Here is a 23,837-nt window from a genome sequence, read left to right on the forward strand (position 1 = left end):
ATGGACCGAGGAGCCTGGTAGGCTACAGTCCATGGGGTCGAAAAGAGTCGGACACAACTGAGTGACTTCACTTTCACTTCACTTTAAATACATTCATTATACTTCGAGAAAATTCAAATACATAAATTAAAAGCTAAAAAAAAAAAAACAAAAAAAACCCAAGGACAATGCCCTCACATGGCTCACATCCTGATAACAACAGTTAAAGACACAAATCAAGAAACTCCGCCTTCCGCTAAGCTTTACAAAGGCCTCAAACAAGAGTGAAGACTGAGCTGTGATGACCGTCTGCTGCAACAGCCACTTGCCATATGTGGTTATTTTAACTTAAATTACACTAAATAACATTAAAGATTCAGTTTCTTGGATGCACTATCCACATTTCAAGTGTGCAAGAGTCAAGTGTGGCCAGTGGCTACCATATGGGACAACGAGAACACAGGATCTTTCCATGGTCACAGGCTCTACTGGACTGCACCAGAGAGTGAGGGCACGGAAATCCACCGAGAATGGAAGCTGAGGAAGGAGCCGGCCGTGCCAGCATAGGGCAGAATGCTTCCTAGACAGCTTGCTGCATGTGCAAAGGCCCCGGGGCAGGTGGGCATTGAATGTTCAGAGAACTGACAGGTGACCAGTGTGCTAGTGGGCTCCAACACGAGACGAAAAGCAACAGCAAGCAGACACAGTGAAGAACCATCATCTGAACTGTTTTAGGAAACAGGGAGGTAAGGGAAAAGGACAAGGCTTGACCACCAGGTTTCTGCTCAGAGCAGCTGGGAGGTGACGTGCCACGTGCTGAGATGGGGAACTGGGGTGAGGGCTGGGTCACTTTATATATACTTTATTTGTTTTTGATACAAGGAAGGTCATCCATTCTATTTTGGACAAGTTAGGCCTGAGAGCTCCATGAGAAACCCTAGAGGAGATACAAAGTAAGCAGCTGGATAAGCACGGTGCTCAGACAACACGGGAGGATATAAACGGGGGCATTCTGAGTACATCATGGTACTATATCCATGAGTGTGGAGGAGACGTCTTAAAGAAACAAAGAAGGTGGCCCAGGCCGAAGACTCGAGGACTCTAGTGTTGATAAATGGCCATGAAGTCATGAGGGGTGAGGACACGGGTCCAAAGCCCTATACAATCAGGTGCCAGCAAAATACAACTCACTGTCTCTTTTTGTAACTAAAGCGTAACTGGGACGTTGATTTACTAACTGTCCGCAGCTGCTTTCACACTCTCAGGGCAGAGCTGAGTTGCTGCAAGAGAGACCTTACACCCTGCAAAGCCAGTCTGGCCCTTCACAGAAAGTGCCTGTCAACCCCTTGACTTAAGCATGGAGTACCCTCAGTCTCCGTATCTATAAAATGGGGGCAGAAGTGCCTGGGTCGCAGTAATGGATGTGTGTCTGTAATGGGAAACACCTGAATCTACTCAACAAGGCTAAAAGAGGAGCTCTTCATTCTCAAAGCATCCGGCGTTGTTTCCACGTTGGGCAAAAGCACCCAGTACCCACCCGCTCTCTAGAAACAACTGCTAAAATGAATTTGTAAATACAAACAGAGCCAGTGTCATCCAAGCCACCACTTCCAACGTAGAATGGATGTATACTGAGCGGTTCTAAGTCAGCTCTTTGTGGCCAGCCAGTCTCCCTCTGACTCCCATCCAACCTGAAACAAAAGCATGAGTCCATGAACAACTGGTTTTCATGGAAAAAAGTTGTTTACAAAGCCTATGTCCTCATCATTAATCTTAGCGGAAGAGGACAGAATTGTTCACCATCCTCTGCTTACCCCGGAACACTGCCCCAGCTCAGGCTATCCATCTGGCAAGAACAGCCAATCATATTGGCTATTCAGACTACACTGGTTCCTAGGCAACCAGAACTATAGCCACAGAAACAGGCTGTTGATGGCAGGAAGAAACATGAAGACAGGGACAGAGGGTTGATGCAGAGAGTGCCCTGAAGCCAATGACCTAGACGAACACTTGCCCACAGTCACTTAATCCATCTCCCAATCCTAGCTGCTCACCCGCCATCAGCAGATGCCCTGCCCAGGGCCCCAGCAGAAGCAGGTGGCATCACTCCCCGGATCACTGGCAGCTACCTGGATGGCTTCAGAATGTTCCTGCCTTCGGCCCACCTTAGAGAAGCCAGCAGATAAGCAGAGAGAAGATAGGAAGGGCCAAGATCCTTCTGGACACAGGGCCCATGATGGAGATATTCAGAAATGATAACCAAGGAAAAGTACCTGCTGTGGATGGACTCACTGCTTACGTCTCCCCAAAATTTGTTATGTTGAAACTCTACCCCTCAATGTGATGGTATTAGGAGGTGGGGCCTTTGGGAGGTGATTAGGTCATGAGGGGGCTTCCCTCATAACTCAGTTGGTAAAGAATCCACCTGCAATGCAGGAGACCCCAGTTCGATCCCTGGGTCGGGAAGATCCCCTGGAGAAGGGAAAGGCTACCCACTCCAGTGTCCTGGACTGGAGAATCCCATGGACTTATTGTCCATGGGGTCGCAAAGAGTCGGACAGGACTGAGCGACCTTCACTTTCACTACTTTCTAGGTCATGAGGGTCAGAGAAGGCAATGACACCCCACTCCAGTAATTTTGCCTAGAAAATCCCATGGACCGAGGAGCCTGGTAGGCTACAGTCCATGGGGTGGCGAAGAGTCGCACACGACTGAGCGACTTCACTTTTACTTTTCACTTTCATGCAACGGAGAAGGAAATGGCAACCCACTCCAGTGTTTTTGCCTGGAGAATCCCAGAGACGGGAAGCCTGGTGGGCTGCCGTCTATGGGGTCGCACAGAGTCGGACACGACTGAAGTGACGCAGCAGCAGCAGGTCATGAGGCTGGAGCCTTATAAGGGCATCAGTGCCCTTGTAAGAAGAGAACCTGAGTGCTTGCTCTGCTGTTTTTCACTGCCTTGATGTCTGAGGACAAGATGAGGACAAGGAGACAGCCGTCCATAAACCAGGCAGCGGGTCCTCACCACACACTGACATTGGATTCTGCCGCCTCCAGAACTATAAGAAATACCCATCTGTTGTTTAAGCCGTGTCCTCTGTGGTATTTTATGTTACAGCAACCTGAACTAAGACAGCACCTTTGGGACTCAGGCAACGCCCATTCTACAAACAACTTTACAGCTTATTCAGTTTCGGGGGAAAACGGCTCATCCTTTCATCCAACCATAATATCCAAAGTGAAGTATCTGCTTCTAAGAACTGAGAGGCCCACAGTCAAGATGCTGTCACTGAAGCTAAATGACTTAGCCAAGGGTCGCCTTAAGAAGTAAGACTTTGAAAGAAATCCAATGAGACCTAAAGAAAGCTCCTGCCAGGAGCCCCAGCAGCCCTTTCTGGGCTTCTGAGCAACAGACATGCTGGCAATTTTCAGATGCAGAAGCATTCCTGCCTTTCCTGCTGACTGGTGCCTCTGTCTTCTCAGGGTCTTCACAGACACAGAACCTCACCCCTGAGAAGCCCTAAGAGGCAGGCCGGGCAAGCTCGGAGCCGCTAGACCCTCTCGACAGCCCCCAGACTGAGAGAGAGAGGAGCCACACGAGGATGGGAAAGACCAAAACTCCACTTTCCCATCTGTGACCACAGCCGCCCAGAGAGCTCCAACCCCATCCCAGAAGCACTCTCCTGGTGCAGCTGGCGCCCAGGGCCTCTCGGGTCCTGGGCACTCTCTCAGCTATAATTCCGATCCCAGCCCAAACTCATCAACGTTCCCCCAGATGCGCTCCTAAATTCCACTTCCTTGTCTTGGCAAATGCCACATCCTCTCCTTGGACATCTAAGCATAAATCCTCTGCTTGTATTCCCCGCTGTCTTTATAACCTTCCCTTCCCTGCTCATCAATCACTGTGGCCTGTTGCTTCATCGTTCATCACTTCCCGCCATCCCTCCTGGCCCTTCTATTTTGCTGCTCACGGGTCCACACAGGCAGCAGTTTCCCTATCTGAGATTTTGGGTTTGGTTTTTTTTTTTGGGGGTCATGAGCAGTGCCACAGCCGAAGCAGGCTAAACTCGCCCATACAAGCACCACTTTTACCCTCAGATGCTGATGGCCCTTGCTGTCCCTGCAGAGCCAGGGTGTGGGATCTGCAGGAAGCGGAGGGAGCCCCCGGGATGGGGGTCTCTGGCTACACTAAAGACAGAGCACTTCACGCTGCTTTTCTTAGCAGAAGCCCAGCCTCGAGGGGCTGCAGCGGAAGGGGGCACAGCGGCGGGGTCTAATCGATGGACTCAGATCACACTGACTCAAGTACTTCCCGTCCCTTTCCTGTGTGTGTCCCATCCGTCCGTGCTGAGAAGTGTCTTCTGCAGTGGAATTCTCCTCTCCCTGACTCCCCCCCACCGCCCCCCTGCCCCCGCCGTCTTCTATCTGGAAACAAAGGCTACTATTGCTACCAGAACTTCTTTTCCAGATAAGAAAGCGGCAGTTAGAGAAGTGTCCAGCAGTTTCTCAGGAACCCAGATGGAGGGACTCACCCGGATGGAGAAGCTCAGGGCTTCTCAAACTTTCCGGCCTAAAAGTCATCCAGGCGTCTTTACAAATCACTGGGTAAATGGAGATTCTGACTTGGACTCAAAGGTGGGCCCTTTGATTCTGCCTTTCTAAGAAGCAAAGCAGAGGGTGATGCTGCCCTCCGAGGAGGAGTGGACCATCCCAGGAGTCACAGGGATTTCAACACGTGAACCTCCATCCCCGCCTCCCCTCCCAACCCCATGTGCCATCCTGCACCTCCAGTCTGCTGCTGCACCCCAGAGGGGAGACACAGGACTCCCCCTCTTCCTCCTTTCTTATTCTACTGCTCTCCAGGGACAGAATGAAGCTATCAGTTGGGGCTACAAAAGCTGCCCAAAGGCACCCCAAACCTGAACGCAGAAGCACAGAAATCCTGCAACTAAAAGAGAAAATATTCTGCAGGGACTTTTAAAACATCCCCGTCTTCGGTTTCACTCTTACCCAGGTCCTCCTTGATTTGCTCTTTCACAGGGAACCATCATAGAAAAAGAGACACAGGTTCAGTCTAGTTACCAGCTGTCATGGACTGTACCCCGCCAAGGCAGCTTGTGCTCCCTGAGTTCCTCTCCACTCCTGCAGCCCTGACAGCATTATCCTTCAGTGGAAGCTTCTTTCCTGCCACAGACCACACATGGCTACCCTGCCTTATTATTCTTCACAAGCATGTGACTTTAGGTGCACGGAAAGGCACTCTCTTAATACACTTCTTAAAATCTCTAGACTGGAAATAAGCAAATGGATAGTAGAAAAACTCCCAGTTATTCAGACAGCAGAGATGCGATTTTAGAGAATAGTTGCCAGGTATGGAACCAGCCCCAATCATTTCCACTCTCTCCATTTTTAAAAAACAAAAGTGTTAGGGGATGGAGGGTGGATTCTGTGAAGGAGTAAATACACTATCTTAAAGATTTAAAGACATTTCAGAAATAGTTTCAAGGAGAGAAGACTCTGGCTAGTACACGTGGACCGGCTCATCCAGGCAATATTTGAGAAGGAGCTTCCATTACAACGTGGCCATTTGGCCTGCAGTTTTATTTAAACACCCTGGTAGGTGGGCTTCCCAGGTGGCGCTAGTGGTCAAGAACCCCCCTGCCAATGCAGTGAGACATAAGAGATGTGTGTGATCCCTGGGTCAATCATGGCAACCCACTCCAGCATGCTTGCCTGGAGAATCCCATGGACAGAGGAACCTGGTGGGCTCTAGTCCACAGAGTCTCAAAAGAGTCAGACATGACTGAAGCAACTTAACACACACTTCACTGGTGGCTCAGAGGTAAAGAATCTGCTTGCCAATACAGGAGATGTGAGTTCGATCCTTGGGTTGGGAAGATCCCCTGGAGAAGGAAATGGAAACCCATTCCAGTATTCTTGCCTGGGAAATCCCATGGACAGAGGAGCCTGGAGGGCTACAGTCCATGGCCTCACAAAAGAGTCAGACACGGCTTAGTGACTAAAACAATGATAACATCCCCCTAGGGTGGACTTAGGACACCTTATCCCAGCTTCTATCTAACAGAATCTCTCCCAACTCAGCCCTCAGCCAACAGAAGCCTGGTCATTTATTAACTCAACTGGGAAAGAGGGCGGGGACACTGGGGACACGTGAGCTGAATCCCTTATGGCTGAGGAGCGGATTTTCCCAAACACATGGTCACAGTATCTTTTTCGTGTCTCCCGAAAGCTTTTAGACAGATCTGAGCCCTGAGAGCTAGCTAGCTCAGTAGCCGATTAGCGCCTACCACTCTTTAACTGATTTTCAGTTTAGAGACTTCTCAAAAATAGGTTGGAACTGTTCTTTTCGGCTTAGGCTCAAGTCCCGGGTGGTAGTACATATTTCCATGCATCGAACAATACTACACACGAACGAAAACCAGGGCAGGCAAAGCGCAGGGCTCGTGGCACTGAAAAGCCTCCAACACGACGCACCTCCATTGTAAGATGATGCTGTCTCGAGCTACAAGGAGAAAGACAAATGATCGGTGCACACCTACTCTTCAGAATGGTTCGCTGCTAAAGAGCTGGAGCCTGGAAAACCACGAGGCTCAGCCTAGCATTACATCACCACACTGAGCCAGGTCCTCATTGAAACCCCAGGCACAGGGACGAGTGAGGAAGCCCCACATGGCACCCCGCGTCCCTACTACAACACACAGACCAATCCCTGGAGTCCTTTCGTCTACACATCAATGGCTCCCATGACCACTTTACTGCCTCCCCACCCCCAAACCCCCACACAACACTTCTCTGAAACACATTCTTCTCTTTGGGAAAGGAGAGCAGGTAAGGAGGGGATGACCTGCAGCCAGATCTATTCAATAAGCCCCATCCTCCAGACAGGCCCAGGTGGGTAATGGAGATGACCATTTAAAAACGGGAACCCTAATAAGCACCCATCCAGTATAAAGGCCCCACTGGCTCTTGGTTTACAGAAACTGGATGCACAGTCAAATGCTGCTTCCACCAATGGACCAACGACGAGACTGTTTGGCTGGCTTTACTAATAATAGCGAGCAGCCTTGTCCTCCGGTGTTCACCAGTCAGTGTGTGGACGCTTGGATTAACCCGACTGGACGTCTAGCGACGAAGCTCCACGCCATCCGTCTAGCTAGCTATGTGAGTGGCTGCCCCTAAACTGGTCTGTCTCCATGGGCACGGCACTGCCACCCTCAAGGATTCTTCCCATGAGGCCCTTGTTAATGCCCGGCTGTTCCCTTTGCAGGAAATACCACTGTGCCGGGGGGGTGCGGTGTTAAGATGCAGGGAGAAGCCCCCCCAAGCACGCACTGGGCTGCTGAACAACCATCAAATTCCAGGGGGGTCATTTCTGCCCCCAGGAATCTCCAGGGGCTGCCAGATGCTCATTCCAGAGCGGGGCGCGAAACGCTAGAAGGGGAGCCACCAGGTAAAAACCACGCTAGGCTGCCCGAGAACGTCAGGGCCAGCCCCAGCTCCAGGCTGCACGGGGCATCAGGTGAGAGGATACTAACAAAGCCCCAGCACCCTCTCCTCTTGGGAGGATTCGGGGGGCCCTCCGGGGCGACGGGCGGAGCACTTACATTGCCTCGGAAGCCTCCTGGTTCAGGTCGCTGGCTGGGACTGGCTGCAGAGACTGCGACCCTCCCATCCTCGCTGCGCCCTGGAGTGCAGGCTAGCCGCGAGCAGGGCCAGCGTCCTGGCACGGTACCTCCAGCGGGAGCCCGGGCTGGGCCGGCCTGCGGCCGGGGCTGCTGCACTGCAGATGGGAGCAGCTGCTGGCATCCGGGGCGGCGGCGGCGGCGGCGGGGAGCTGCGGCTTCGGGGCCCGAGCCGGAGCCCGGGGAGCGAGCGCCGCGGAGGTGTGCGCGCGAGGGTGGCCGGCGCGCGCCCCCAGTGTGTGCGCGAGGGTGGCCGGCGCGCGCGGCTCTGCCCGGGGCGCGCGAGTGTGAGCGTGAGCGCCGGCGGGGTCCGAAGGGATCTGCTCTTAAAGCCCCCGGCAGCTCGGCTCCCGCGTAGGACACGGTGATGTCATCATCCGCGAGCAGCCCCCGACGCCTGCATCTTCACAAAGCTCCAGCGCTGGCTCGGGAAACCGGGCCAGGGGGAGGGCGGGCGAAGACCCTCCCTCTCTAGCCCCGAGTCGCCTCCCCCAGCCTTCCGCAGCCTCGCCCCGATCGCCGGCATTGTGTGGCTTGGAAATGCAAATACACTTCGGACCCGGGAGTCGGGGGCCCCAGGGGGTAGGGCCGCGGTGGTCCCGGCCAGGCGAACCATGGTGGGGGGCGGGGGAGGGTATCCTCTTTCCGGCCGGCTCACCCCTCCCGGAGGGAGGCAATGGACTCTCCCAGGGCTGGGCGGGCAGGTAAACAGGCTGCCGCGGAAAATGTGCTAGACACTTGCAGTGTCCCGGTGGCTTCTGCCTTCTTCAGGCTGAGGCCTGTACCAGGGAGATGCGAGGGCCTGGCTCCCGGGTTCCCCCCTGCCACCCCCACTCCCCACCTCACCTGAGCCCAGGTCCGGCCTCCAAGGACACAGTTTGGGGGTAGGGCGGATTGGGAAAGCCTGCTACGGAGTCTGAAGCACCCCCCATCTTTAGCCACCACAGGAGGCTCCACGGAGACGCCCCTTGCAAAGGCTCATTCCCAACCGTCAGAGGTCAGGCCAGCTGAGAGGGCCCATCCGTGTCAGGCCTTTAAGACCACAAGAGTGTCCAGGGGAAAGATAGCTCTCCATGACACACGATCTAACCATCTGTCTCCGTGATTCTGAGCCCAAACCGGGCCTGCAGGAATGTCTGTGACACCCCATTCAGTGCCCCCAGCCCCCACCCCGATTCCTCTGCTGGGGCAAGCTGTGCCCGGCTAGCCAGGCCCCCTCGCCCAGCTCTGGCTGCTCCCAAACCCTGCAGACTTCCTTGGGCTCCTGGGCCTCCTCGCAGGCTACTCAACTCCTTTTGGTTCAGGAGGTTTGGGGGCCCACCTGGAAACTGACGGTCCATCCCCATTCTGAGGTCCAATCAGACTCACAATGGAATTAAAGCGGAACCTCTGAGGAAACGTAACCCACTCCAGGATTCTTGCCTGGGAAATCCCAGGGACAGAGGAGCCTGGTGGGCTACAGTCCAAGGGGTCACAAAAGAGTCGGACAAGACTGAGCTACTGAGCACATCTGATGTGTAAGTTGAAAACTCATCTTCATTTTCCCAGCATTTCTTTAGAGTCAGCCTAAAATGCATGTAACTTGTGGCCAAAACAAAAATAAAATGGAAACAAAACTGCTCAAAACATTCTGAAATGTCCTCCACATACTGAGTGTTTCCTAAAACTGTGGCTGAGGATGTTTGGACGGCTACTTTTGAAGTTGTGACTCAAATCTCAGGATGGTTCCAGAGCTTCATGGTGGGCTGACTTTCCTCTGCTGATATTTAAAATTAGTGTCAAACAGAGACCCAGAAAGTCAAAATTGTTTCCTGGGCTGCAACCACATGAAATGTCCAGGCTACATTGAAAAGGTTGACTTTTTCGAATTTATATGAAAATAGCTAATGATCCCGTCAGTCTTGCAGAGAAGGTGACTGTCAGGGGGTGGCCGGGTGAAGCTTGCTCCTGAAAGCACCTCCCATAACCTGTCACTCACAATCAGTGCCCGGAGTCACCTGGTGGCAGGGATTCTGAGCTTTGCTCATCTGGTCATTCCCAGCACCCCGAGGGTTCGTTTTTTCATCAGAAAACAGAACTCTTGGGCCTCATATGCAGCTAGAAGTCCAAAGAACCTTACCACGTGGAGCTGAAAACTTCCTAAGTGCTAACTTAGGGAAAGCTATGACAAACCTAGACAGCATATTAAAAAGCAGAGACATCACTTTGCCGACAAAGGTCGTTATGTCAAAGCTATGGTTTTTCCAGTAGTCATGTACGGATGTGAGAGTTGGGCCATAAAGAAGGCTGAGCACCGAAGAATTGATGCTTTTGAATTGTGGTGCTGGAGGAGACTCTTAAAGAGTCCCTCAGAGAGCAAGGAGATCAAGCCAGTCAATTCGAAAGGAAATCAACCCAGAGTGTTCATTGCAAGGAATGATGCTGAAGCTCCAATATTTTGGCCACCTGATGTGAAAAGCCAACTCTTTGGAAAAGACCCTGAGGCTAGGAAGGACTGAAGGCAGGAGGAGAAGGGGGCGACGGAGGATGAGATGCTTGGATAGTATCACTGACTGAATGGATATGAATTTGAGCAAACTCAGGGAGACAGTGGAGGACAGAGGAGCCTGGTGTTCGATAGTCCACCGGGTCCCAAAGGGTCAGACACAACTTAACGACCAAAGAACAACAAACCTAGACTTCACCTTTTGAGGAAAGTGACCACTTCCCTGGGCACTGATGGTATCTATGGCCTGTAGCCAAACCCAGCCCTAGGAAAATACACAGGGAAAAAATGAGAAACAACAATTAGAATTCATCCGCTCATTTTTTTCATGATACAGAAAAGCACCAAACCTTCCAAGTGTCCTGATCCGTAACAGGTAGGGGTCTGCTGCAATAACTAGAGAGGGCTTTGAAATGAGACAGGAGGTCAAATCCTGACCTCTCCCTCGTTTGGTGTGTGGCCTTGAGCCAAATGCTTGACGGTACTGAACCACTGCTTCCTCAGCTGGCAAGAGAGAGAAAGCATCTGTTTTGCAGAGTATTAGGAAAACCTAATTATATATATGAAATCCCGGGACCAGGACTAACTGGTGCTTGAGCGGTGTTAATTTTCCTTCCTTCTTTATTAGAAACATTTTTCCCTAAGCACAGCACCACATAGATAATGAGGGGGCATTGCAGCGAAGGGCTTTTATTTAGAATCTCAACAATCGTAAAGTTACGACCTAGTGACACTTCATTTGTGTGTCACTGACACCATCGCAGTGATGTTAACAACATGGCCAAGAACCAGTGGAAAAACAATCTGGATGCCGTTGAGGTCAATGCAACTGAAATCCATGCGTTACTAGTTTGTATAATAAACTTCTGGAAGAACTTTTCAGACTCTCATTTAAGACATTTGATGGTTTACTTTACACACAGTTCAAAACAAGCCTGGGGACTTCCTTGGCAATCAGCAGTTAACACGACACACTTCCACTGCAGGGGGCATGGGTTTGATCCCTGGTCAGGGAACTCGGATCCCTGCATGCCACACAGTGCAGCCCAAAAATAATAATAATAAAACAAGCTTGGTTATCTAGTAATTCAGCCTACAGGAAAAAAAAAAAAAAAAAAGGAAAACGTATAAAACGTGGAGAGGGGGAGTGATTAGAGAGGAAAAGAGCCATGCTATGGACTGAATGTATCTACCCCCAAAATGTCATATACTGAAGCCCTGATACCAATTTGATGGTATCCGGAGGGGGCCTTTGGGATGTAATTAGGTTAGATTAAGTCACAAGTGTCTAGCATCTCCGACTCAATGGACATGAATCTGAGCAAATTCTGGGAAACAGTGAAGGAGAGGGAAGCCTGGCTTGCTACAGTCCACGGGGTCGCAAAGAGTCAGACACGACTTAGAACTACAGCGACCAAAGGAGAAAGAGACACATAATCTCTCTCTCTGCCATTTCAAGGACACAGCAAGAAGGCAACCATCTGCACACCAGAAGCAGGGCTCTCTTTAACCCGACCATGCTCACACCCTGATCTCGGACTTCCCGCCTCACAACTGTGAGAAATCAACATTTTTGTTGAAGTCACCCGGCTCAAGTTCTTTGTGTTATAGCGGCCCAAGCGGACCAACCAAGACAGGCTGTTTAAGATACAGGGCTAAGGGACCAAGAATAACTAACAAGAAGGGAAAAGATAAAAAAAAAGAAAGAAAGAAAGAAACAACTCTCCAAGTTAGACCAAGGAAATTCGAAACAATTTCAGGGCCATTTAACCCAGCTCCTGGGTTCTTGTTATCCACAGGAACCACTGATAGCTCAGAAACCACTGGCTACATCCCACTCTGGCCTGTTTACTGCCTCCAAATCCTCTCTTCTTCACCCACCCCCACCCCAAGTGATGGCCAAGGAAGCTAAATAATGGGTTTGCACAATAAGAAAGCACAGATTCCACCCCAAATTATTAAAATGCCAGCAGCTAGCCTTGCAATCACACATTCCCTAGTGTATTCAAACCTGCACTGAGCACTCACTTGGGCCAGGCCCTTGGCTGGAGCTGAGGCTGCAGACAACCTATCAGTGCGCTCTGCTTCATCCCGACTTTCCTTCCCAGACCGCTGCTTTCAGGGGCCCGCTCCTCCCTTCCTTACCGCCTCTTCATGCCCAGCTCACACTCCAGACTCTACCCTGGCCACCCTGGGAGGGGCAGAGGCCGCCACAACAGGGCACCTCCTCTCTCCACCAAATCAGGGATGCCCAGACTTTCTAACCATGGCCCTTGTTGCTAAGTCGTGTCTGACTCCTGCAACTCCATGGGCTGTAGCCCACCAGGCTCCTCTGTCCATGGGATTTCCCAGGCAAGAAAAATACTGGAGTGGGGTTGCCATTTCCTTTTCCAAGGGATCTTCCCAAATCAGGGATGGAACCTGCGTCTCCTGCATTGGTAGGTGGATTCATTACCACTGAGCTACCAGGGAGACCCTGAGGTCCCTCCCTCTGTCGCCCTCTGGACCAGAGCATGCATATTCTAGGATGCTAAAGGTAGGCTAAGCCCACTTAGATGGGCTCCACTGCCAACCCTCCTACTGATGTCCCCAAAACATCCTAGAAACCTACATAAATCCAAGAAAGCACCCATCATTTCTAGAACAATTAGAGATTCCACATTTACTAGTGCACTTAGCATCTGCCTGGCCTATAGAAGATGAGTCTGTTCTCAAGTTACTTCCTGACACATACGTACCAGAAAGTTCAGCAAACTTGCGCAATCCTTGTAGCTGAGAGATAAGATATATGATACAGACTCTGAAATCCCACTCAAGTCCAAGGGACTGAACCACACATAGTCAGAAAGGGCAAGTAATTTGAAGCACCTCTGACACCCCAAGGAAAACACACTTAAGCGGCTTTATCTTTGCCTCCAGCCTCAAGGAAGTCTCCAGTTGCCATAGCAGCAACGCTCTACAAACAAGACCAATGGACCCCTGTGCTGCTAATTAGCCTGTGCACACTTGCTAAAAGAAAGTAGGTCAGATCACAAGAAAATCCATCTGGAGAGCACTGGGAATGTAAATACAGATGGAAAACGGGCCCGGGCAAGGTCCTGTTTCTTCAAGTCTCTCGCCTTCACCATCACGGGGCGGGGGGGTGGGGTGCAGCTAGTGGGGGTACAGCAGAGAGGCTGCACAAAAGCACGTGGACCTTCTCTTTAGGAAGCTGACCTTTCCATAGGCTCCAGCATCACCACCCGCTTGCAACTTGCTCCTTCAACTGAGACCCAGAAAGTCCAGCTGCACACCCCACAACTCCACCCAGCTTGTCACATGCTGCCTTGCCTAAAACTGCAAGAGCTGCGGACTTTCCCGGTGGCCCAATGGCTGGGACTCCACACTCCCAGTGCAGGGGACCCAGGTTCATTCCCCGGTCAGGGAATTAGATCCCACATGCCGCAACAAAAATCGAAGATCCCAACTGAGACCCGGCATAGCCAAATACATAAAAAGAAAAAATAAAAGACTGTAAAAGCTGGGAGCCGTTTGATTTCAGACCCGAGTTCAGGCCCATGTTCAGCAACCGTAGGTAAACAGGAGCGTGAGACAAGCGAAGCCGACCAGCAAGCAGGAGACCGGCCTGCAGGCCAAGAGTGGCACGCTGCTGGCACTTTATCCATCCAGGGTTTACGTTTGGGGTCCATTTTCCTGGGCTTTTGAAGACACAGCTTTTATGTCGCACAGCCTTGCTCCAAAAGTTGTCCACTGTCTTCAGGAGAAACTCCCAATTCAATATCCTGGCCTTGATCCCAACACTGGGTCCATCCTGCACTGGAGCAGGGCCCAGGTCCCCCGTTCCTCCTGTGCATCAGGGCCCAGCTCCCGGCCAGCTTCTACGAGGCGTAAGTCTCCTCCAGCCCACAGATGTCCCCCTCCATGTGCTACCTCCAGCAAATTTTAGCTTTGGTGCTTTCTCGCCTCATCGGAATCTCACTGTATCCTGTGCCTGTGTCTGGCGTCCCTGCTCTCCGGCCTGCCCTGGCAAAAGTCTTCATTCTTACGATGAATAGAGAAAAGGGAGGAGCTTGTCAGGCTTCCCAGCTGGTTCAGTGGTAAGGAATTCATCTGCCTACACAAGAGATGCAGGAGACTTGGGTTCGATCCCTGGATCAGGAAGATTCCCCTAGAGTAGGAAATGGTAACCCACTCCAGTATTCCTGCCTGGAAAATCCCATGAATGGAGGAGCCTGGCGGGCTACAGTCCATAGGGTTGCAAAGAGTCAGACACGACTGAGCTACTGATCTCATCATCAGGTTCCCTCATTTTTAGATCTGACTGTCTTCTACACTCCAACATTGAATCTCATGTGGTCACCCTGGGGACTCTGAGTGGTTAACTTGGGTTGAAGAGCCAGCTCAGGTAGAACCCCATCTTTTCCAGGGTGCTCTTGCTCACTCTTTGAAAAGCGCTGATCTTCTATGCTTTTTTCACCTCCTTTACCATAGTTACACCTGAGATCTTTCAAAGATCCTTTCAAGCAAGGACCACTCCAACAGCTACTACTCTTCATGGGGGAAAATTTCATTTCTGTTACGATGCAGCCATGAAATTAAAAGATGCTTGCTCCTTGGAAGGAAAACTATACAGACCTTGACAGCATATCAAAAAACGCAGACATCACTTTGCTGACAAAGGTCCGCATAGTCAAAGCTATGGTTTTTCCAGTAGTCTTGTACAGATGTGAGAGTTGGATCATAAAGACAGCTGAGCACCAATGAACTGATGCTGTTCAAACTGCGGTGCTGGAGTAGACTCTTGAGAATCCCTTCGACAGCAAGGAGATTCAACCAGTCAAACCAAAAGGAAATCAATCCCTCAGATTCATTGGAAGGACTGATGCTGAAGCTGAAGCTCCAATACTTTGACCATCTGATGCAAAGAGTTGACTCATTGGAAAAGACCCTGATGCTGGGAAAGATTGAAGGCAGGAGGAGAAGGGGGCGACAGAGGATGAGATGGTTGGATGGCATCACTGACTCGATGGACATGAGTTTGAGCAAAAGTCCGGGACATAGTGAAGGACAGCGAAGCCTGCGTGCTGCAGTCCATGGGGTCCCAAGAGTCAGACACAACTCAGCAACTGAACAACATGATACAAGGTAAAGGCTGAGGATTTTGGTATTAGATCCAGGAAGGCAACCCAGAATGTGCTAGAAAAGGAATTAGTAAAGAGAGATAAGACTCATCTCTTTTTTTTTGGCCGCACTAGGTCTTAATTGTGGCATGCAGGATCCTCATAGCTGAATGCAGGCTCTTTAGCTGCAGTATATGGGGATCTAGTTCCCTGACCAGGGATCGAACCCCAGACCCCTGCACTGGGAGGGTGGAATCTTAACCACTGGACCACCAGGGAAGTCCCAAGACTCACTTTTATTTTAAAATTAAGAATTCAGGATACATTTTACATCTTTGATTCCTACAAGAAGGAAAGAAAGCAAGCCAACACTAAAACCCAGGGCTACGCAAAAGTTAGGACAGCACTGTGTTAAGAAGTCTCATCACATATGAAAAAGAAATCAGTAACACAAACACCACATCCCAAAAGATTAAATAAAAGCCTTAGAATCCTTCTTTCTTTACCAAATAAATTCAGCTCTTTTGAGATGGAAATGGTAGAAGATACTCTTGAGATGACATTTTAGAAAATATATCCTACCTCATTTCAAGAAATGACTCAAGCTTGCAACTCAAGACAGCAAAAGAATCTTGAAAGAAAAGTTAGATAAAAGCCAGAGAGAGTGAGCTTATCCTGAAAGGACTTATCTGAGCCCTGGCTGGAGTCAGCTGCAGGCCTGGATCTAACTTCCTCAGCAGCCAAAGCAAAAAGGAAATCAACACTGAATATTCATTGGAAGGACTGATGCTGAAGCTGAAGCTCCAATACTTTGGCCACCTGATGTAACAGCTGACTAGTTGGAAAGGACCCTGGTGCTGGGAAAGATTGAAGGCAGGAGGAGAAGGGGATGACAGAGAATGAGCTGGTTGGACGGTATCACCAACTCAATGGACATGACTTTGAGCAAACTCTGGGAGATGATGATGGACAGGGAAGCCTGGTGTGCTGGTCCATGGGGTCGCAAAGAGTCAGATGCGACTGAGCGACTGAACGACAACAACAAGCAAAAAGGGAAACAATCATTTTCAGTTACACAATTCATAAAACCTAGCAGATTTTAACGGCCATTCCATGGATAAACAGCTTTTTGCATGATTGCCATTCTCAATATGTTCATTCCTATGGATTCTCCATGAGGAGATGGTGTATACAGTAGACAGTGCCTTCAACAATATCCTTCCACCAACAAGACCTTCAGTTTCATGTGGCTACTTCAGCAAGCACATCAGCAGCTACCCAGCTCCACCACCAATTAATACAATCAGAAGTTCTGGGAAGGATAGGGACTTCCCTGGTGGTCCAGTGGTTAAGATTTTGCCCTCCAGTGCAGGCAGGTGAGGGTTTGCTACCTGGTTAGGAGCTAGGATCCCACATGCCTCAAGGCCAAAAAACCAAAATATGAAATGGAAACAATATTGTAACAAATTCAATAAAACTTTACAAATGGTCCACATCAAAAAATGATATTGAAAAAATAAATGAACTTCCCTGAGGATATATTTCTGGTTGTCCCATCCTGCAGAGAGGGTCCCCTCATTTATGCTCCTGAAAAGACTCAAGTGTTTCTATAGTTATGTAAAGTGAAGGTTACAAAGAGGAAGCCAAGGTCAGCCTTGGAAGATGTTCATCAACAAAGCAGCCACTTCTGGACTCAGCTGTCCCTCACATCCTCCTGGCTTCACGAGTCCTTGCCAGTGTCTCTCGTTGATTGTGGGGAAATATACACCACCAACCGGAGAAGGCAATGGCACCCCACTCCAGTACTCTTGCCTGGAAAATCCCATGGACGGAGGAGCTTGGTGGGCTGCAGTCCATGGGGTTGCTAAGAGTCAGACACGACTGAACGACTTCACTTTTGCTCTTCATTTTCATGCATTGGAGAAGGCAATGGCAACCCACTCCAGTGTTCTTGCCTGAAGAATCCCAGGGATGGGGGAGCCTGGTGGGCTGCCGTCTCTGGGGTCGCACAGAGTCGGACACGACTGAAGTAACTTAGCAGCAGCAGCAGCATACACCACCAACAACTGCAAAGAAAACTGCAAACCTAGCAGAAGCTGCAGGACACCATGAAGTGGACGAATCTGACCCTGATGAATTGCTCAAAAGCCACCCAGAGCCATTGAAAAATGACAATCTGTGAACAACTGAAGAGGAAAAACTCTCAAAAATGAGGAAGAAGGTAGCTTCCAAGATAGGACGTCCAAAAATGGAAAGAGCCCTTCAGAAAACTGCTGAAGCATGTATATTAAATGAAACATTTATGTTAAAACTGAAGCATTTATGTTAAAAGTGACTGTTCTTGAGATGCAGGAGTCAAGTGTGAAGAATATGTGAGTCTGAAAATCTGCCAGAAAAATATGGCCAAAATCCTTTGTTCATGCTAAGCATTAACATGTGGTTATCATTAAAGTCCACATTTTGTTAAATATAAATCATTTTCATAATTTTTTCACTTCTTTCTTCAACATCAAGGCCCAATCAAACATTTTCCACACAATCACCTTAAAAGTTCGATTCAGTAAGTGGATTCATGTCAAGTGGCCTTTCTCAGGGAACAGTTTTCTTTAGATAATCTGGACTCCTTCCTGTAGCTAATTTTATCAACTAAGTTTAAGATCACAGGCAAAACCAAACAGGTAGACATTTGGCCAAATAAAACTCCAACCTCCGGAGTGCAAGCTTCTGTGTAGAAATAGTGGAATTTCATTCAAGCCAGGGAGCAGAGAACCAACTGACTGGGGCCAAAAACATAACCAGTGAAATCCATTTTTCTTCCCAGAGAACTATTTCCAAGAAGAACCGAATATTGCAAAATCACTGTAAAAACATTTCAGTCCTTGTTAGAAGGGCTTAAATATTGTATTTGATTGGACTGTCGATGTGTTAATCCACAGAGTTCCTCTAGAGCTTACTACTGTGTACCAGGAATAAGAGGCCTTTTAAACAGAACATCCAGGGGTAAACAGAGAGGGAACCTCCCCGCTGCCAAAATGGACAGCAAAGCTGCTTTCCGAAGCCGGACTGGAGAAACGGTTTGAGAAGTGCAGGTGCCGCCCGTCTGGACTCGGGGAGGTCTCTCCTCAGCGGCACCACCACCGTGGCCGTTCAGCGGGGAAACGCTTCCAAGATGGAAATGCAAACAAGCGCGGCCGGAGCGCTGGACTCTGTGGCCCTTGCTTCGCTGGGTCCCTGGGACGCCCCCTGCCCTGGAGCAGCGGCCCCTTCAGGAGGGCGGCCAGGCTGTCAGCTAGTCTGGAATCACTGACTTCCTTCCCACCCCCGACGAGCGGTTCGACACAGAGCCTGACACGGGACTGCCCTACTTGTGAGCGGAGCAGTGGAAACCGAGCACCGAGGCCCAGAACTGCTGACTCAAGGCTCTGGGATAGAAGAGCAATCCAGAACGGCTGGGCCAGAAATAGCAGCCGTGAGCATCTTCTCAGAGATAATTAGCATAGCATCTGAGAGCAGAGGGGGTGAATGAGTGTGTGTGTGTGTGTGTGCGCGTGTGCGTGCAGGCATGTGTCTGTCTATCCATGTGCTGCTGCTGCTGCTGCTAAGTCACTTCAGTCGTGTCTGACTCTGTGCAACCCCATAGACGGCAGCCCACCAGGCTCCCCTGTCCCTGGGATTCTCCAGGCAAGAGTACTGGAATGGGGTGCCCTGCCTTCTCCATGTGCTACCAAACCCTAAAAATGCATCCTTCTTTTCATAACCACCCCCACAGGCCCTGTCTGTGTAATTCCCAAGGCACTTGCCTATCTGTCACTGGATGTAATTAGCTTTTAACTGTGCCTGAGGAAAAGGGATTATTTTTCCCCAATACTCAGATTTTTAAGAACTGATCTCTCCACGGGAAGACATTCTTTCCATGACAACAGACTGACCCAATTCTGCCTCATCCCGTTGACCTTAAGAAAATGTGTGAGAGACATTTCTAGGTCTCCTGACAGCTTACAGAGGCTGATGACTTAAAAAAAAGTTGAGTGCAGAGTTAAGTGCTTGGTATATTCTTTTTTTTTTTTTTTTTTTTTGCATCTCTTTACGCCATTAATCCAGAAAGACGAAGGGGTCCTACTTTATGTGAACATTTCCATGGGGCAGTGACTGTCCAGCCCAGGAACATGCCTCTGGTCCCCTAGCCTCAGGGGTACCAAAGGTTCCTGGTTTCTGGAAGGTCAGCTTCGCTCTCCAGAGGGGCCTGCTCTGACCCTTACAAACTAGGGTGGCCGCCTTCCCCAGGCACCCCCAGCACCCAGCTTCTCCTTACAAAGCAGAGGTCTGGGCCAGGTCCACTCCCGGAGGGCTGAGGCCACGCTTCCCACGTGCCCCACAGAATGCCCAGTGCTGGCACTCGGAGACCTTCAACAGCTATGGGTGGACAGATGGGTGGACAGATCTGTACGTAAGAGACACAGAGGAGAGAGGCAGAAACCAAAGTCCTTTCCCATGAGGCCAGAGCTGAAGAAGGATCAGCGGAGTGATCCCAAGGATGTATCTTCTCACTGGTATCCCATGCAAGTGCCAGCCCCGCCACCAACCTCATCACCCTCCTCGATGGCAAGTCCTGATTTCTGTGTGTGTGATACTGGGAGAGACGGCCAGGCTGGGTGCCCAGGAATGAGGTCTGACTTAAACTCTCTTCCCCAGATACCTAAATCAAAAAGATGAGTGGGGAATGTTTTCACTCATCTGAATCCTTAAACTGACCCAAAGAAGTTACTTAACCCTCCTGTTTCTGTTTTCTCATCTGTGCAATGGAAATGATAATAATCGTACCTTCCCACCAACATGGACAGTGTAAGATTTAAATGAGATGATATATGAAAAGTTCTTAGTACAGCTGCACCAGGCATACAGCAAGTGCTCCATCCAGATTACCTGCTGCTGCAGCCGCTTTGTGAAAAAGCAAGTCACTGTGTCCAGCGGAGGACTCCGTGCCCCTGCTTCACTGACTCTTAACCGCATCTCTGGGACACCAAGCCCAGAGTGCCTCATTCCGGAGTCAGAAGCTGGCAGGCGTCCTGCAGGAGTCCTGAAGATGACCCAACCCAAACGCCTCCCACCTCAGTTTTGCTCTAGGAGCTTGTGACCTTAGGCAAGGCCCTGACCTCACTGAGCCTCAACTTTCCCATCTATACAATGGGGACAATAAACGTGGGGAGCCGTGTTATGGAAACCTGAGAAGGCCTCAGATTCTGTGGTTTCATGAAGCCACCGGGGGATGATGCTGCTCAGTGAGATGGTTTTTAGACAGAGTCGGGGTCAGGGCTGCTGAGGTGGGTCACAAGGTGGGCAAGTCATCCCCAAGGAGCCAGAAGAAAACACCAGGGGCTCTGTGCTGGGTGGAACCATGTGGGCCCTACGCCCCTTCCACCCTGAGCCCAGCCCGGGCAGGATGGGAGGAAATGTTGGGAGAGGGCCTCAGAGACCGGGAGACTCGTCCAGGAGCTCCTGCCCAGAATCACAGTCCAGCCGGGAACGGCCACTCCTGCAGGGTCCCCTTCAGAAGAATGTGCCTGTGTCTTTGGGGGCACCACTGTATCCCCAGCCCCAGGCTTCAGGCCAGCCCACAGCAGAATGAACGAATGCAAGCCCGAAAGATCAACTCCTATCCTCCCCAATCCCATGGCCACTGCCCTAGTTTAGGCCACCATCCCCTCCCTTTGGACCATGGTAATAACTCCAATGGTCCAGAGACTTCCAGCCTCTCCTCGCCATCCACCCTCTCCTTGGCCTCCAGAGACAGTTCCCCAGACTAAATCCGGTCCTGACTGTCCCCTGCTTAAAAAGAGGAGACAATCCTTTCACTTAGTGGAACTTCCCAGCCTGGCTGCAGATCTGAAAATCACTGCCACATCCTCCTCCTGGTCCCTCTAGGCTTCTCCCAACCTGCTGCTGGAAACTGTTGAGCCTCCCACCAGGCCTTGCATGTGTGGCTCTCCCTCCCCGGGGTGCCTTCCAGCCTGCTCTGCTGGGTCCTCTGTTCTCAACTCTGCTGGAGAGCCTACATGCTGATCACACTGTGTCTGTCTACTGAACAGCCTTCTCTGTCTGCCCCCGTTCTCCCAGCACCCCTGGGCATCAGGGGAGTTGATGCTGATTAAATGATAGCTCAGCTGGTAAAGAACCCACCTGCAATGCAGGAGACCCCAGTTCGATTCCTGGGTCAGGAAGATCCCCTGGAGAAGGGATAGGCTACCCACTCCAGTATTCTTGGGCTTCCCTTGTGGCTTGGCTGGTAAAGAATCCACCCACAATGCGGGAGACCTGTGTTCGATCCCTGGGTTGGAAAGATCCCCTGAAGAAGGGAAAGGCTGCCCATTCCAGTATTCTGGCCTGGAGAATTCCACAGACTGTGTACAGTCCATGGGGTTGCAAAGAGTTGGCCACGACTGAGCAACATTCACTTTTCACCTGCGGAGCACCAAGCGACATTTTTCACTGACCTCATTTACTCCTCACAGTTACCTCCAAGATGTGGGTACTACCCAGACTGATTTCACAGATGGGTCAACAAAGGCTCAGAGTGGTCGGGTAACTAACTTGTCCAAGGTCACACAGCTCACAGATGGGCCAGGAGCCCATCTCTCCGACTCTGTGCACCTTCTCCTATGCTGTGTCATACACGGGATATGGCATAGAATCCACCCAGGATGTGTGTGCTGAGTGGGCGGATGGACACAAACCAGTGGAGGACTGGATAGGGGGATGCCCAGACGGACAGATGGACAGAAACAAAGCAGAAGACACACTACAGGACCACTGAGACTCAGTGCACTCAGCACGTCCTGCCGCTCAGAGCATCGCGCCTGTGACTTCATCTCCTGAGTCAAAGTGTAACAGAAACGGACTCACCAACAGAGGCCCCCACAACTGGAGATGGGGGGCCCTGAGCTGAGCATGTCTTGACAAGGAGCCCTTCTCCCACTCTACCTCCCTGGGGTTCTGTCTCCTTCCTGGCTCCTCCTTCAATTCGGGGGTCTCCTTCTCCACCTGCTCCTGGCAACCACCCTTATGCCTCCTGCTGGGTCTGAGGGTCCAAAGGCATATCCTTGGTTTGGAAGAAAAGCAGCCCCTTGAAATGCAAAATCTACAATTATAAAGTGGCAGCCAATCTAACATAGGGTCTGGGGCACCGCTGGGAATGGGGAGTGAGCTTGCAGGCTTCTCGCTGCCCTGATACCTCCCACCAAACCGGAGCTGGGCCAGGCAGGCCCTCACTGGCTCCGCAAACTTCCAAGGCCACCCCCTGCTCCTCACTAAGCCCCAAATCAGGTTGGACTCCCTTCCAGGCTTTGGAGAGGGTCCTGGGACTTCAGCCCAGAGCGGGGGTCTCCCAGGTGTGCCCCAATAAGCAGGATGAGGGGAGCGCTGCCTGGTGGCCCCCCAGAAACGGGAAGAAGAATTTGAGGGATGGAGCATGGGGCCCGCCCACTCCATGCGGGCTTCGCCCAGACTGGGAAGTCCACCTTCTGCTGCACTGAGTTTGGAGAGGGGGTATCAGCCTCCCTCCCTCCCTGGGCTGCCAGGGCTGAAGTCAGTCAGGTATAGCTCCCAGATACGCCCGCCACAAACAATGGGAAGCCGAGCAGCTCACAAACACCGGGGCCTGTTCTTGAGAATGACTGAAAGCCGGGGAGGCCCAGGTCAGACGGCCTCTGCTGGTCCCGCCAGGATGGGGATGCTTGGCAACATAGCCATGCCCAGGCTGCCCTGCAAGAGTGGGTCTGATAGGCAGGAGAGTGGCTGAAATGGACCATGAAGCCGGATCAGAGCCCAGTCTGCTTGGTGCAGTGGCTCATCATCAGCAAACCCAAGAATGGTCCTGATCAGCTTCCCTGATGGCTCTGCGGTAAAGAATCCGCCTGCAAATGCAGGAGACTGGGGTTCGATATCTGGGTGGAGAAGATCCCCTGGAAGAGGACATGGCAACCCACTCCAGTATTCTTGGTTGGGAAATCCCATGGACGGGCTACAGTCCGTGGAATCACAAGAGTTGCACACGATAAACTACCACCTACAAAATGAACCACTGAGCTGTGAGTGGACAAATGAACTGGCTCTGTGTGCAAGGATGTGCAGTATTTCTCAAGGGGTCCACTCCCCAGACCTGGCAGGAGGAGGGGACCACCCTAGGTGGGGCCAGGGAGCAGGGCTTTCTGCTCCCTTTCCCGCTGGGCAAACCTCTCAAATCCAGGAGAAGGATTGACAGAGAGCCAAGAGCTCTTGGGGGCTGCTGATGGCAAGCAGGGGCTGGGGACATCTCACCAGACACCCTGGTGAGCCCAGACCGCCTGCCTCTCCCCAAACCCCTGGCTGCGTTCAGGGTGGCGTTTTTCAGGGATGTTGTTCCCTGGCCTTCCTGCATCAACATGGAACCAGCTTCCTCTTTGCAAGAAGCTCAGCTGCCACCCCCCACCCCCTGCCCCGTCTCATTCCTTCCGGACCATGCAGGCAGCCGTTGGCCAGGTTTCCAAGTTACAGTTTCCTCAAGGACAACCGTCC

At 51.1% G+C, this 23,837-nt stretch overlaps 1 protein-coding gene across 13 annotated transcripts in view; it reads right to left on the bottom strand.

The window, feature by feature from the left end:
- Positions 1-23,837, bottom strand: part of TACC2 (transforming acidic coiled-coil containing protein 2) — a 234,542-nt gene that overhangs the window by 68,142 nt on the left and 142,563 nt on the right. The window contains exon 1 of one of the 13 annotated variants that reach the window (XM_070364034.1): positions 7,605-7,868. The exons of 11 other annotated variants lie outside the window; for them this stretch is intronic. In XM_070364034.1, coding sequence (XP_070220135.1) covers positions 7,605-7,672 — 68 coding nt within the window. In that variant the 5' untranslated portion in view covers positions 7,673-7,868. Of the gene's footprint in view, positions 1-7,604; positions 7,869-23,837 lie in introns of those variants that run through there. One more of the 13 variants, XM_005890159.3, reaches the window with a different exon arrangement.

The sequence above is a fragment of the Bos mutus genome, chromosome 26, assembly GCF_027580195.1.
Source record: "Bos mutus isolate GX-2022 chromosome 26, NWIPB_WYAK_1.1, whole genome shotgun sequence".
Lineage (NCBI taxonomy): Eukaryota > Metazoa > Chordata > Mammalia > Artiodactyla > Bovidae > Bos > Bos mutus.